The 17,233-nt window shown below is 36.8% G+C and overlaps 1 protein-coding gene across 5 annotated transcripts in view; it reads left to right on the top strand.

Annotated features, from left to right (window-relative positions):
- The window catches only part of LOC114656226 (zinc finger protein 362-like), a 147,286-nt gene extending 130,350 nt beyond the window's left edge, over positions 1-16,936 (top strand). For all 5 annotated transcript variants that reach the window (XM_028807698.2, XM_051930377.1, XM_028807696.2 and 2 more), the window contains exons 8-9: positions 9,930-10,088; positions 11,794-16,936. In XM_028807698.2, coding sequence (XP_028663531.1) covers positions 9,930-10,088; positions 11,794-11,910 — 276 coding nt within the window. In that variant the 3' untranslated portion in view covers positions 11,911-16,936. The remainder of the gene's footprint in view (positions 1-9,929; positions 10,089-11,793) is intronic.
- Positions 16,937-17,233: the final 297 nt, after the last annotated feature.

Raw genomic sequence — 17,233 nt, 5'->3', positions numbered from 1 at the left:
TTAGGAGTGCCACTTGACAGTATCCCAAGTTGAATTCAGCATTTTTCCATCTTTGCTGAGAATAGTCTGCCTGTCCTGTCTACCCTTTCTGACTCATTCAGTGGTTTGCCTGGTTCTTTTTGACACTGTCCTAAACTCATTCACCATGACCTGGCCAAACTTCACCCACACTAGGACGTTTGTTTTGGCCACTTTTACAGCTGCTACTTTTATGGCCTGCTAGTACCTCAAAGTCAAATCTGGAGATACTCTTGCTAATGTAAAACAAAAGACAGATTTCTTTACTGCTGGTTTCCACTAGTAGATCTTGCTATCAGCACCATGTAGTTGTAAACAACCTTTTGGCCACAATTACTTGCAGCTGCTTTCACTACATAATTCTTGAATAGTGTCCATTTTGACTCTACATTCCTGACTTCTTCCAAGAGGCAGGAGAAGGTCTACCTGATTTGAGAGCTGAACTTATACTGAGCAGAGGGATTTACTAAGTAGCACACACCCACTACCTATTATAGTATTTTTAGTCTGTCCCAAAAGGTGCTGAATCCATTTCAACCATTAACTGCTGCTCAGATTCATTTATTTTTACCCAAGTGTTCAGGACATACAACCTCAGAACAAATCACATGACTACAAAACAATTGACCTTTGGCCCAAAGTACTCAAGTACCAGGTGTACTTATGAGTAACTTTGAGACTGAGCGTGGTGTTTATTATGGACAAACTGTTACAAGCATAGAAATCTAGTATAATTCACCACCTTAAATCAGACTGGGTTGACTGTTCCTACCATTCATACCTCTCCAAGTATCTTTGTCATTCTTCATGAGAGTAATAAAGTCTCCCAGTGGGAGAATTGAGTAAGAATATGGTAGCTTTCTGAGCACTGAATTCGATGTTTTTCAAAAGTTTATGTACTCTGAATATGTGTTAATTTTCATATACACAAACAACAGTGAAAGTTTTCCTCTATGTATCTCAAATGACATTGATGTGGCTCTTTCATCTTCCAGAACAAACCAGCTATATGTAGCGGTAAGTTAATCAAATCTAGCCAGTATTTATCAAACTTGTACACCGATTTCATCTCTTTTGCCTCTATATAATTTATGTCCTTTGACTAAGGGACAAGTCTCCCCTGCCATGGTTTTGTGTATCTGAGTTCATCGCACTCTTCTTTGCTGTAACCTGACTGACTTGTGATTGATACTGTCTTATCAGACAGAGATCCAGAGGCTGCATTCAAAAGATGCTGCTACAGCAGTTCCATAGACTCTCACACTTTGATTGAAGTTAAGTTGGGCAGTTGCAGTGGTCTCATGTGTCATGCCAAAGAAAAGAGGGCAGTGTTACTTTGTACTGCAACAGTTAATTACATCTTTACATCAATTGTCTGTATACAGTCTCAGAAGTATACTAATAGAACAAGATCTGAAAGACTCTTAGTTGGAGTCAGAACCTTCAATGCAAAAGAATTAAATCATCCTTTACAATTTATTTTTTCTTTCATTCTGCCTTAATTTGCTTCCTTCCTCTGAACATGATAGCAATTTTCCAGTTTAAACAGCAAAATTGCATTTAGTAGATCAGTTAAATTACCTTGCTTATGTTCTAAAATTAAATTATACAAGCATAATACAGCACTTAAAAATAAAATATAAAAGCTGAGGATTTAGTTGTACATTAATCCACTAAAAATGTAATTGGTTTTCTCTCTTAAGCAACATTTATACTGAGAATAATTTTATATTGGCATAATGTAGAGAAAAGCCAAGCAAAATGTCACCTTTTATTGGCTAACTAAAAAGATTACAATATGCAAGCTTTCAAGGCAACTCAGGCCTCTTCTTCAGGCAAAATAAGAAGGGGCCTGGGTTGCCTTGAAAGCTTGCATATTGTAATCTTTTTAGTTAACCAATAAAAGGTGTTATTTTGCTTGGCTTTTCTCTACATTCATAATGGCTAACACGGTACAACACCATAGTACTACAGATATATTGGCATAATAAAAGTTAGAACAAACCACCTTAAAAACAGCATGAACAGTATAGCTACTCCTTGCCTTGTTTTATTGCCATTGCAAAAACATACCATAGGACAATGTTAGTCATCATTTCCCAGTAGTCCAAAGCAGTCGATTTAGCAAAATAGTTGTTAGTGATAGTTATAGTTTCTACAGACTTATGCCAGTTACCAGACGGAAGGGTGAATAGAACATTGTTTGGTTGCTGCAGGTAACATAATCAGCTTTGAGTCCTTTCTTTTTGGTCAGGAGGATTAGAGTGAATGCAAATACAGGGTGGTCCAAAACTAATTATGCAAATATTGCATTGCATTAAAAGTTGCATAGTTAGATCTGGACCACCCTGTATTGACCTTCCAACACAATCGTGTACTTTTTGTGACAATCAATAATGTACTTTCTCATAAAGGCTATGCCCCATGAAAAATTAACAGGTATTCAAAGTGCAGCCACAATCTATGCTTTTTTTTCCCCTCTCCATTTTGTCATGCTATGTAGAACATGAGACATCAGACCGGACAGAAGAGCTTTTCTTCTGTTGGTGAGGTCCAAAGTCCCCCATGTTCCTTTTTCCTCATGACTGCATTATATGCATTGTACTTCCAGATGAGCATTGGTTGTTAGCTGTCGTGCACACAAAAACTCAAACCTGTTTGACTTTGTCAGAGTGAGTCACTGTGCATGTTACATTACTCTGGGTGTGTCAGATTTCATGAGAGACCACCACTGACTGCCAAGATTATGTAAATGAAGGCTGCATCTGAAAATCGCAGGGTAAGTCTTTGAGTTGTACTTGTAGCCTAGCACCATCTCTGTGGATGAACCATCTCTGAAGCAGGATATTACATATATATAAAGCAGGTTCCTTTTATCTTCTTCCTGATGTTAAAAGTCCTTGGTTGTGAGAAATGGATAATACTGATAATAATACTATCATAGTACTTGCTCTATCAGATATATGCAGTGTAAGTGGCTGTGTCTGTTAAATAGAAATGTGCATATGAAATAGAGGGAGAGAGAGAATACAGTTGTGCTTGAAAGTTTGTGAGCCCTTTGGAATTTTCTATATTTCTGCATAAATATGACCTAAAACAATATTATACTTGGTCATTTATTTATTAAGGAAAATGATCGAATATTACATATTTGTGAGTGGCAAAAGTATGTGAACCTTTGCTTTCAGTATCTGGTGTGACGCCCTTTTTCAGCAATAAATGCAACTAAACGTTTACGGTAACTGTTGATCAGTCCTGCACACCGGCTTGGAGGAATTTTAGCCCATTCCTCCATACAGAACAGCTTCAACTCTGAGATGTTGGTGGGTTTCCTCACATTAACTGCTTGCTTCAGGTCCGTCCACAACATTTCGATTGGATTAAGGTCAGGATTTTGACTTGGCCATTCCAGAACATTAACTTTATTCTTCTTTAACCATTCTTTGGTAGAACGACTTGTGTACTTGGGGTCGTTGTCTTGCTGCATGACCCACCTTCTCTTGAGATTCAGTTCATGGGCAGATGTCCTGACATTTTCTTTTAGAGTTGTCTGATATAATTCAGAATTCATTGTTCCATCAATGAAGGCAAGCCAGCCTGGCCCAGATGCAACAAAACAGGCCCAAACCATGATACTACCACCACCATGTTTCACAGATGGGATAAGGTTCTTATGTTGGAGTGCAGTGTTTTCCTTTCTCCAAACATAATGCTTTTCATTTAAACCAAAAAGTTCTATTTTGGTCTCATCCGTCCACAAAACATTCTTCCAATAGCCTTCTGGTTTGTCCACGTGATCTTTAGCAAACTGCAGACGAGCAGCAATGTTTTTTTTGGAGAGCAGTGGCTTCCTCCTTGCAACCCTGCCATGCACACCATTGTTGTTCAGTGTTCTCCTGATGGTGGACTTATGAACATGAACATTAGCCAATGTGAGAGAGGCCTTCAGTTGCTTAGAAGTTACCCTAGGGTCCTTTGTGACCTCACCGACTATTACATGCCTTGCTCTTGGAGTGATCTTTGTTGGTCGACCACTCCTGGGGAGGGTAACAATGGTCTTGAATTTCCTCCATTTATACACAATCTGTCTGACTGTGGATTAGTGGAGTCCAAACTCTTTAGGGATGGTTTTGTAACCTTTTCCAGCCTGATGAGCATCAACAACTCTTTTTCTGAGGTCCTCAGAAATCTCCTTTGTTCGTGCCATGATACACTTCCACAAACGTGTTGTGAAGAGCAGACTTTGATAGATTCCTGTTCTTTAAATAACACAGGGTGCTCACTCACACCTGATTGTCATTCCATTGATTGAAAACACCTGACTCTAATTTCACTTTCAAACTAACTGCTAATTCTAGAGGTTCACAATCACAAATATGTAATATTCGATCATTTTCCTCAATAAATAAATGACCAAGTATAATATTTTTGTCTCATTTGTTTAACTGGTTTCTCTTTTATCTACTTTTAGGACTTGAGTGAAAATCTGATGATGTTTTAGCTCGTATTTATGCAGAAATATAGAAAATTCTAAAGGGTTCACAAACTTTCAAGCACAACTGTATTTATTTATGATATTTTTGTTCAAATTATAAAAACACACAAACAGTCATTATTTAATATCTTGGGTAACTAAAGACTGCTTTAGGGTCTTATAGGCACTGGGTGCCCTCCTTATTGTTATCATTTTTAGTAGATTAATATAAGAGTAAGAAATGTAAAGATGTTTACTGTCGATCAATATATAATTATGGACAATTATTATACATTAAATGCAAATGAAAACACTTTACAAAAAATGGAATAAAAGTTTAAAAGATAATAAATGAAAAGCAAGAATTCTGTTTGACATTAAGTCTTGTTCTGAAACTATTGCTATTTTTCTTTCTGCGATTAGCTGTATAGTTACTTCCAATCTGCCATTATCCCAAAATTTGAAATAATATATCACTGTGAAGTAAGATACAAATAACTGCTGTTAAACTTAAATTATGCTTTAGCAACCAGATAAGAAACAGGATTAAAATGTTTTTTCCTCTTCCTCTCCTAAGGCTTACGTAATACATGTCATGTGGGGAAATACAAGAAGTGGGAGTGCTGGGAAGGAAAATATTTCTCCACTTTACATTGCTTTTGGAAGACAGTAAATTGTTCAGAGGAAGCTATAATATACACTACTCACGTACTGTTGCATATGTATTACATGTAGATCAAGAGGTGAACTGAAAGGGATGGCATTATAAGATGACAGTGACATTCATAGCCATGTACAATGTAAACAAGTTTCTCTTCTGATTCAATTTTTTCATTGCATCTGTGGCCTTTACACATTATTTTCAAGTCAAGGCTAAGTCCTATAGAAAGTTTAAGCAAGGAATAAAGTGCCCCAAAGGGAACTAGAGGAACAGATATGCCCTATATATTTCAGAGTGATAACATACAGTAGTGGCCTCTAGGGGGCAGTATTCCCTGAATTTTTACATTGTGGTCAGGTATAACTTTAAGCAAAAGCAGCAGCACAATCATGGAGAGGAAGGCAGCTTAGGTGGTTGCATTCAGTGCTCCACCAGCATACTACAGGACAGGTATCCCAGCAGATGGTATCAATATCTAACCAGCTTCAAATAAACATAGTGTGGCCAAGGTGGGCACCCAGGAGCTACATCATCTGCTGGTAACCAGATAACCAGTCTCGGAAATAAACACTCAATGAACAGTAAGCCTACAGAATTCCATTTTGTTAATAAAATGAATAGTTAACACCTGTAGTCTATGTTATTTATAAAAATACACTTTGATATAAGACATGAGGCTTCTATTCACCTGTTTTTGAAGGAGCTTATTGTAAAAAAAGATTGGTGATTGGTATCGGCCTTAATAATCCTGATTGGAACATTCCTAAAAATAAGTTTTTTTGTACTAGATTTTATTAATTTATTTTTTAAAACTGATGTTGTATTTAATATGGACTTCTCTGTCAGTATCATAAAAAATTACACACATGATCTTGCTGGCACTAGTCTGGACTTTAAATTTCTTTGGAGTTGAAGAGTCATTGTTTCATAGGATCAATATTGTTACATGTATAGAGGACAGTGAAATTCTTACTTGCACATGCTATTCAACCACTCTCTGACTCCATGATCAGTGAGTATTTCTACTTTACCTTAAAATGTATGTGTTTTGTGCATATGTGTGTATAAATACATGTGTACACATACAGTACACACATAAAAGCATATTGGACGCATCATGAAACATTAAATTAGTTAATTATTTAATTATCTTAAACATGACTACAGATTCTAACACATTTTTTTCCTTTTTAATCCCTGTCAAACAACTACAGTACTTGTTTCTGCTTTTGATCTTACCATGTAGGGCTGTTGGATCAAATATCACTATTTGAATGTGTATGAAAAACTTATTCAAATGCAAACCCTGACATTCAAATGTAAAATGGAGAATTCAAATGTAAATTCAAATTTAAATGTAAATGGAGAATGTGAATTTCCCATTGGGATTAATAAAGTATCTATCTATCTATCTATCTATCTATCTATCTATCTATCTATCTATCTATCTATCTATCTATCTATCTATCTATCTATCTATCTATCTATCTATCTATCTATCTATCTATCTATCTATCTATCTATCTATCTATCTATCTATCTATCTATCTATCTATCTATCTATAACATTTTCCCTTTATTTTACTAGGCACGAATTTCAGCTTTGTGTTACTCCAGACACACCATGCTGCAATACAACTATGCTTTTGTATTTTGGATGTGTTTTGCACATCACTTCCAGCATTTTTATCATTTTAAACTGTTGGTGGCTTCTGGCTTCACATATAATTCAGAAAAGAAAGGTGAAATGAAAATAAGCATTATAGTTATACTGTATGTGTTTTATTTTTGTTGAATCTGTAGTGGGGTAAAAGATTCCTATTTAGTTCAATCTTGTATGTTATTATTTTCCACCAGAACCCCTCTTTACAAACTTATCAAATCAGGCTATTAAGCAGATTTGATTTACCTTCCATAAATTGCATTTTCTTTTTGCAATTTGTTTTGAAATTATGCTGTGTATTTTTTTTTTATTTACTTAGTAGCTTTTAACCTACATTTGAATTTATTCAAACATTTACTTATTTTTAATATGAGTATTTGAGCCATAAATTATGTATAATTTGGCAACCCTACTATAATATTGTAAATTCACTGAGCAAAGTTCTACCTTGCAGAAAGAGTTGCCTTTATGATCCACTTCTTCTAAGAAGATGATAATTATGTACTGTAACTAGGCCTATTTATTATAATTCAGGAAACAAAAAAGTTTGAAGAAATTAAAATGTAACTTGGCAAAATTGTATTATTCATGTATTTAATCAGAAACAGTGCATCATCTATATATATATAAAATCCCTATGTGCGTCCAGGTGTCCGTGTGTGGGTGTCTTCTGATGAAGTGCGCATGCGCGGGGCACGATGCTATGCGCGATATTACTGTCAGAGAAAGTTAGAGTCATTTTACGGAAATACAAACCAGTATTACTGCGAGAGGAAATTAAAGGTACACAATACAGTGACGCATATTACAGCCACATACAAGCCAGTATTACTGTCAGAGGAGATTAAAGGCATATTACCGACGCGCACGCCTGTATTACCGCCAGAGAAAATTAAAGGTATATTACGGACGTATATTACGGACGTACAAGCCAGCGGACGTATAAGACGGTATCCTTCAATAAGGGCGCGCATAGGCATCCTACAATAAGGGCGCACACAAAAAGGCGAGCCTCAAAAGGACGACCTTAATTGGGCGCAGCGAATAAAGGCGCGTGTAAATAACGATCTGCACCTGTTGCTCTTCACATATTCCAGAGCCATTTGAACTAAATTATCTACGCGCCCTTATTGAATAGAGCCGTACAAGACAGTATTACTGTCACAGAAAATGAAAGACACACAATACACGGCAGCAGCCCACGAGGAACGGTCAGCTCAGCAAGTAAACATGAACAAAAGAAAGGCTGAAAGAAAGAAAAATCCGACCAACAAAAAGAATGAGGTCAAAGTCCCTTGCCATTTAATATAGACTGTTCCTACTAATGTTTATGCACTACTGTTCTAGCGCCCATTATTGTAACGGGCTAAATGACTAGTATTAATATATTTGCTTGCTGTTCATAAGGCTTTTGGCATTAGTTCATCTTGGAAACCTTAATATCAAAGTGTAGGAATACTTAATGCTGTCTGTAGTTTTTGAGAAGATTAGTGGTCATCCTTTACTCTGGAAGTCTAAGTGGTAAATCACTATTGCTATAACTGTTGGGACCTGCTCCTAGTTTTTCCAAGGTTGCAGCTTCAGTTTGCACCTCACCTCTACCCATAGCAGGTCACTTTGTCTGGATACTTCTCTTGTCCCCTTCTATCAATGTCTACTACAGTGGAACATTAATGAGGTTGTAGAAATGGAGCAGAGGGGTAAGTTGAAGAAGGAAAGAGTCTGGCAGAGAATCTTTGAACAAACATTGTGTTTTGGTGCCTTAGTGAAAATCTCTACTCAAACCTCTCTTTTCTTGTGATCGTTTTTATTTTCTGTCTGATTGTGGGATGTGGTTTCATGTTGTGCTTTTTTGAGCACCTTTGCTTGTTCCTATAAGAATATGGATGACCTTCACCTGTTTTTGGGACTCATGTTTCATTGTGCCTATTTAAATGTTGTTTTTACCTTCTATCAGCCTTTTTGACCTTTTGCCCATTTTGAACATTATCTTTTTGATTGTAGACTTTAAATAAAATGCTTCTTTTTACCACCTTGTCTTTCTGTCTTGCCTGCTTCTTTAGGACTACACCACAACATAGCCTTTAGCTGCCAAACCTACTTTATAAGTCAGTGTGTCATGTTCAAGTTCAGTGGTTTGGATTTAGCTACAGGAAAGCCAGCACTAATAAGCTGCATTTTGTGCACTTTTAAGTTAGTATGCTAATTGGAACAGTCATCCTTCTGCAGCCTAACAAAATGCATATCTAATCCCCCTGCCCAGTCCTTTCTAAAACTGCTGCAAGATAATAATGCATTAATTGCAGTGAGAACTGAAGCAAAATTACACCTTTTATTGGCTAACCAAACAGTGAGCTTTTGAGGCAGCTCAGGCCCCTGAGTCTGGTATGACCTGGTAGTTTGATTCAAAGTATTGTGACCATTCATGAAAATAAGTGCCACTGGTTTTACTTATGAATTCACTTCTACCTTTCTCCTTGAGTGTTTTGTATGTTTATCTAATTTGCGGAAGTATTTTTGCTGGGTCAGTCTTACAAAACCTTTTAAAAGTTTTCAAGGTGCCCACAGTAGGTGTCAATGTAGTTTTCTTTGGTCTAACCAAAAGACATTCATTCATCTAACAACTTGCCAGAGTAGTGTTATAGTTTTTACTAAATTAAGTACAGAACTCTTACTATTGTATAATAAACTGCAAGTATAATAGCAGTTATCTGATGTTTCTGTTTACTATTTACTGTCTCTTTTAGCAATCTGGGACATGTTCCAGAAGGTCCCATTCTCAAGTAGCAGTGCTGCTAATTTAATTTATTATTATAAAAACTCTTTAGTTTATGACTTACAAATGATATTGTTTATATAGCAAATTAATTTGTTCCATTCGTTACTGTGTTTATGGAAAGTATCAGGTGCAAGCATAGATGTGAGAGTGGTATTGCTGTATAAACAAAAAAAATGTTAACCTTAAAGGGATACTAAGGAGAGCTGTCCTGTTTTGTTCCAGGACAATGCTAAAAGTGATTTGTTTAAAACTCCAGAGGTTTATATGTATTTTGGGTTACTATGTAAATATAGTGCATAGTGTTGATTTATTACTTTTCGTATTTCTTTTATAGTCTCACCAGAGGCAACACAACAAAGACAAGCCCTACAAGTGTCCAAATTGCTACCGCGCGTATTCTGACTCGGCCTCACTGCAGATCCACCTGTCAGCACACGCCATCAAGAATGCCAAGGCCTACTGCTGTAGCATGTGTGGCCGGGCCTACACCTCAGTGAGTATTATTGATGACTACAATGTGAGGTTATCTTATGACAGTTTTGCAAAGAGAGAAGTCAAATTCTACTATCTGGTTTCTGATAAATAAGTAGTTCTACTTGTTATTCCATGAAAAGTTGTTTTATGTAGCTTTGCATTGTTATTTTGTGAAAAACTAGTTAATATTTCTGTCTACGTCAGTGTTCAGAATTGTTATGTTAGATCAGAGAGAGAAAAGAGAGAGGTTGGGAACATGCACCCACCACACAATGAATTACCTTAGGATCCCTGTTAGGACATGAGTGCAGCTGTGCAATGGGTGACACCTCAGCAGCACACTAGTTCGAATGGAATGGAACAGTGTGAGTTTTTTTTTACAGTGATTGGAGTGCCAATCTTGCCACAAACCTCTGTATTTTCTCTTGCAAGTTGGCTGGATGCAGGTTAACATCATACCCAGGACAGATCAATTGCAGGTTAAGGGCCTTGCTCAGGGGCTCAACGTGGTGAAATCACTTTTGGCATTTACGGGATTCAAACCAGCAACCTTCCTATGTCTGGTGCAGATCCCTAGACTCAGAGCCACCGATACTCCCGCAAATGAGATCAGATTACAAACTAAATATGTTTTGTTGCAACCTACTTTGTTTTATCTGTTAGATTACATCAGAAGCTAAAATGCTTTATTGCAAATATTGGAAATTTTACTGAGTACATCATCAACAAGAAAAAAGAAACCCTTTCATTATGATATCAGTTTTCCATTGGGCTTGCTTTTACTGATGAGGAAGTCAAAATGTCTGGTCGCATGCCAAAAGGCATTAGAAAAAACATTAAGAATTAGCGGTCGGCTCTAATGATTGGCAAACCAATAGGCTTTCAAATATTAATATCATTTTAAATCATTATCTTGTCTTTATCGACATAATAGGACTTTATAATATAAGTGAATTATTTCTAAACAGAGGGGGCAAAGCATTCCCTAACCTTTATTACCTGCTGTAAATGAGTTATTTCATTGTTTTATAATAATACCCAACCTCTTTTGTGGTCTTTTTAGAGCTAATACTACAGTTTCTGATCTTAAGTCAACCAAAAAGAACAAGATTTAAATTCAGTAATATGTAGCAATACAGAAAGTGCACAAAAAGCTTAATGATGATCAGTGCTTCATAAACTTTTGAAAGAAAATTCTGAGATATTCAGATTTTCTCAATCCAGTTCTGTTTTTCTGTCAAGTATATGAAAATATAGTAAAGCTTACAAGAAAGTGTTTGTCTCAAAAGTTAAACTCTCTTTTCTTAGTATTTTTGTGGAATATGAAGTGGCCTAGTAGCTTGCTTGACGGAGAATGATATAAGGATAAAATACTGCTGCAAAACAGTCTGATTTTTTAGCAAACTTGCATAAAGGTAGCAAGTAAAAGACTAAAACATCCACATGATGCAGCAGTTTACACCATAATGAATGTTTTAACCCATTTAACCATTCAATTAATGCAACCAGATGACAGGAACAAAGCTTCTTCGGTATTTACAGAAACATCCTAAAAGGTCTCAGACTTACAAGTGCAAAATGCCCAGCACAGAATACCAATATTTAAAAAATAACAACTGCTGATTTCGGTTACCATAAGTGAGAAGAGGTCTTAACCTTGTGGTGTATTGCGAATGGTATCGGAATAATCCTTGATTCCTTTTGGACACCCTCTTGTCTTACAGGAGACCTACTTAATGAAGCACATGTCAAAACATACAGTGGTGGAGCATCTAGTCAACCATCATTCCCCTCAGAGGACAGAGTCGCCGAACATTCCCATCCGGATCTCACTTATTTAAAAATACAGTGACTACAAGCTCCATCTTTGTCAACTGGGTCTTGTTTATAGGGGGCATTTTGTTTCTCCTCTTTTCATGTTTTGCTCCCCTTGATGCAGTCACAACTGGCTGTATTTTGAAGTGTCAGCTCTTCAGCATGTGCCAGACTGTTTGTATTTTAACAAAGCGGGCAGTGGCTAGGTTGGGTGGGTATCCAAAGACAATTTTTAGAGCACTTTTAAGGCCTCATCCTTTTGGCCAAAAAAGATTTCTTCTCTGTTTCAGCATAATAAATGGCAACATTAAAGGCAGCTAAGGTTTGATGTACACAGGTTGTTTGAGACACAGTAACTGCCATCTGTTTTCTCCTCTCCCTCTTTATAATTTTCTTTTGTTGTTTATTCTTGTTACCTTGCAGTATAAATTACACCCATTTTCTTAATTGTATTCCACTGAGACCAATCTGCAGAGAGAAACACCATTTAGACTCCAGTTTTATACTGAAAGTTCTGGTATTGGGCCAACACTCCTGATACTGTGAATCCCAGACTAACCATTACTGTACCTGCTTTGTATTTGTGATCTGTTGCTTCTCACTGCTTCCAACATATGCATTTATGCATTCACGTTTCAGCAAATGTATGTTTACTGTGTCACTTCTCTAACTGCCTTGTCTTTTTATAATCGCTGAAAGAGAAAATTGAATCTAGAAATGTGGAAAGAAATCTGCAATAATACAATCACAGTAAAAGGTGCACTCACGTGACCAGGCTAAATGTACCAACCATAGTATAAGCAAGCTTACCTTAGCCAACAGAGGTCTCTTGTTTACGTGCTTTTCAGAGTTTGTTCATTTACAATTTCTACAGCAGATATTGCTTCAAAATGGAGGTTTTCTTCAAGCTGGTAGCATCCATGTGTAATTTGCCTGCCAGAATTTGCCATGTTGTTTCTTGCAATCTTGGACATAAATTGCACTGTTGACGTATACTGTCCAGAAGCATGAAGACAAATCAGATGCCAAACCATAGGCATTAGGAAGAGTATATTTTCTTTGGAATCACATCATCCTTCTCACAAGGGATTTTGTATCATGTGGCTCTAAAAATTCTGAAAGTTAGGTGAACAAAAGGAAAAAGGTTTCACCCTTTTTAATCACCTCCTGCAGCATCATTCAGTTGTAAAATGTGCTCCAGAAGCTGAGTAGTTAAGATAAGAACTAGTATAGGGGGACAATGGGGAGATACTTAAGTGACTGCAGCATTTAAAGAGCAGAGTTGTGTAGGATGCAGTAAGCCATTCACCAGTTTATGCCAAATGCACTTTTACAAGGTAACTTTTTTGAGAACTGCAGCAAATTTTTACATCTAAAGAGACTGATATAAAGGACTAGTAAACAGTGTCTGTTGCATGTGGTTAACATTTGGTATCCTTTGCGCTGCCTGGATGTAAATATTTGGTTGTCTGTTACAGTTGGTGATAATCAATTGAAGACCGCAGAGCTAAAAAGCTGACCCTAACCCAAAACTTTTTTCCTCTTGTAGAGTTTTCATACAGCGAAGTGATACTATTTGCTTGAATCTGTCTGACCTAGCAACTATGCTGTTTGTCTTAGTATTGCCTCCTGCTTCTTTTGAGCAGAAGGCAGTCTCAGCTGTTTCTCAAGCCCACTGCCTGGTGCACAACAATGAAGTAGTGTGCAGTAGTTAAGGGGATTGTTAGAGAAGCTACAGCATGGCATAATCATAGAAGGAATGCTTTAAGCTAATTACTTTGTCAATATGAAGTTTTTGTTAACATGTAGCATGAAACTTTAAAGGCTGTTTTAGCTCATTAGTGCCCAGACATCCTGCCAGCTATCTAGATGTCTCCAGTCACAAAAAGACCTTAGGGAGCTTGCTTTTTCATACTAGTGGAAAATATCTAACTGTTGGAATAAAATTAATGAGTGGGGAGTCTCCCAAACATGGCAAAAGTGCCCAAAGTAATATGCATCCTTCACTAGAAAAGCACCGAACCTTCTTTGTTTTTCTAGGGTTGAGAAGCTTCATGTAGTTCTCAAGTTTATTATCAGTGTTTAATGATCTGTAGAGAGTCCTTATGCTTGACCAAATTATTGCACTAGTAAAGCTTTATTTTAATGGATCTTATTTCAACTGATAGTTGGTACAGTTTTTGTGATATTGTGGGAAAGTACCCTAGTCTTGTTAGAATCTGTAAAATGCACATCACATGGAATGCTTCAGAAATAAAATGCAACAAGATGAGTGTGTGGCTCCATTTCCAACATCACAGTAGTACTATCAATTTGAAATCTGTAGTCTGAGCAAATACAGGCTTCAAACTGCCCAAAGACCATTTGTTATGCTTTTAGGTGCTGTACTGTCAAAACACACTGCCCTTCCTTTAATTTGTCTTCTCTGATAAATCTACCATCAGTGTTTTGAACACTTTTTTTTTTAACTCTGCAACATCTGAAAGACTTGTGTAAAGCTGTGTCAAAGTTGACACACACACAATAGCAAATTGTTACAGCCTTCTGAGAACTGCAGTCACCCAGTTTACCCAATTCTTGTGAGCAATGTTTTGTTTGCACTAAACCCACTGACAGAATCAAAACTGATCAGATTACATACTTGTGTTGAACCTTGTCCATTGTATTTAAAACATTGCAGGCTCTGGGCTTTTATTAACACTCTACTGGAATTGTACAAGTAGAAATGTTCCTTTGTAGGAAGCTCAATAGAAGCTACAGATGTTTGTCATTTTTCTCATGATAAATTTAAGTTTTGTCTCCGTTGTGATGTTGCCCTCAGCATGTCTTGGTGAACAGTGTTTAGTTTAGCCAAGCCTTAACATTCAGCCCCAAGACATAGTCAAAGATTGGTGGTTTTAGGGACTTTATAGGAGCACATAAATAAATTAAATATGCCCCCAGCTCACTGATAAAGTAGTTGCACATTTTTAAGAAATGGGACTGTGGTTCAGCAAAACCAAACCACTGCACATATCGTGATTGGTGATGCTTTGTGATTAACAGAAGAAAGCAGTCAAATTGAAGACTTTACAAGTCACTAGATAGGAAATAAATGTTGTGGCCTGATAGTTAAATAAATGGTACATTTGTTCTATTGATTACTAAAGGTACTCTCTACACTGTTTCCATTAGGACGCATGTGTTTAAGGGACTGCTCTTTGTGTAACTCTGTGATACCACTAATGGTACCACCTGCTATGGATGCATATGAATGGCAGGCTTTATTTGCTAATCTGAATCAACAAGCATTTTGCAGAAAGTATGCTTTGTCCTAGCAACATCTCCTTTTATCTTTTTGCGCTTGACACCAAGCATTTTTTATAGTGTGTTTTTTTTGTTTTTGTTTTTTTTTTTTTGCACACAGGGCACTTGGTTGTCAAAAAATAAAAGCAAACTTGTGTGTGCACTGTTTATTCATCAAAACAACTTCCAAACTATAAATAGCGTGATTGTGCTGAGCAGAGAGAAAAGAGTGCTTGGGGGGCACTTTAATACTTCCCCATCACTTAGGGCACTTTGTGACATTCACACTTTACCAGCTTCCTACGCCATTTCTCTTTGTATATTTGTGTTTCTTTGAGAAAGTGAGTGCCTCATCTCATCTACAGCCTCAGTATGATACAATGTCGATGTGCCAAGAGGTTGTAGAGCAGCATGAGTCATGGGTCCTAACTGTGTGGTTTCACCAAGTTTCCCACAATGGCCTTTTAGGAAAAGGTCACAGTATGCTCGCTGATTTGGCCAACAGCTTTCCTTTGTTTGTAGACTGATGATTTTGCTATGCTGAAGAAGCATGATAGTGTTGTTGGGGAGCATCATGGGATGCAATAAAGAAGTGTGCAGTATTCAGGAATCAAGGTCATCTTTTTAAAGAATGTGCATTTACGTAGCTCCTAGAGAAAACAAAGTGGGGTTTTAAATGTTGCACCATGGGTCTTGACCTACTTTTTATTCCTCTTAAGGTTTTCTGTCTAGCTAAATGCACCCTCTTGGTTGCTGTGCATCAGTGGAGGACTCACTCATTGTGTGCTGTCTTGTTGTCCTTTCCCTTCAGTATTTAGCCTGGTCCTCCCAAGCACCCATACCACCCCCCACCCACACGCATTCCTCACTGCCATTAAATCGTCTGCACCTCTTAGTGCTGGGCAGAATGGATATTCTGAATATGTTCCTAGCCCAATGGTGAAGCAGACACCCCTTGCACTGAAACAGACATAGCACATTAACTCCCCTGTGCCCGTCCCTCACTCTTAGAAGCAAAACGTGACAGCTGAGGAACAATGGAGGGCTCTTGGCACCCAAAACAGCAGTCTACTGGGCTGCTAAAGCTGACAGCGTATCTGTGGGCTTTTTATTTCATTATATTTTTGTTCTCTTTTTTTAAGAGGGAGATCTTATAGAATGGAAGTTAAACTGTTTAATGAATGGCGTAACTTTTTACTGTTTTTATATTTTAAATTTGCAAGGGTTAAAAAAAAGAAATCCCTATTTTTAGGGTCTTGTTAAAACAAATCCTGTGTAGATATGTTTATGTATAAAAAAAGACCTTGTTATGTCATGTAACTTTTTTTTCTCATGTTTAAATATGACTTAACTTTTTATTTTGTTATTTTTATACACATTTAAAGCCTTAACTATATCACTGTATCTTTATGACTTATTTTCGTTTTCTCATATTGGTGTTGTCCTGTAACCAGTACTGTATCTTATTTTTTGTTAGCATGGGATATACTGTAAATATACTATACAATACATACTGTTAACCCATTTTCTATATTAAAAATGATATATAGTTCTAGTTATTATAAAAAGAACAAAATCTTTCCCCCTTTGTCTTGCATTGTGGTACCTTATGAAGTTTGCTTTGGCTGTATGCTCTACAGCCAAAATGTTACAAACACAAAAAAAATAAAAAAAATAAATAAAAAGAGTGAAACAGATTTATGTAAAAAAATTAAAAACACTTTGTATCTTTTTGTTGTTAAAATAAATGCTGAATCTGAAATTGCAGCCTCTGTTCTGATTAGTATTTTTTCCTACTGATCTGTAAACATGCCATGAGGTGTTTTTATATTATTAGTGACCTCCACACCTTAAATTTCAGTTTCTGTTATTAAATGGAATGTGATGAGAGGGTCTCTTCAGGGGCAGTCATCTCTCAGGTGCAGCTTGTATACATACTGGTACTGGTTATGTACCTTCTTATACAAGTATACTGTTGTGCTATGCCATTTTTTTAGTAATTTATTTATGCTCTTGTTGCAGTTTGGTTTGATCTCTCACCCTTTTGGGGGAGGTTCGGAGTCG

This window comes from Erpetoichthys calabaricus, chromosome 8, assembly GCF_900747795.2.
Source record: "Erpetoichthys calabaricus chromosome 8, fErpCal1.3, whole genome shotgun sequence".
In the NCBI taxonomy this organism is placed as follows: Eukaryota; Metazoa; Chordata; class Cladistia; order Polypteriformes; family Polypteridae; genus Erpetoichthys; species Erpetoichthys calabaricus.
Note: the sequence above shows the minus strand (reverse complement) of the source record. Positions and strands in the feature narration are given on the sequence as shown.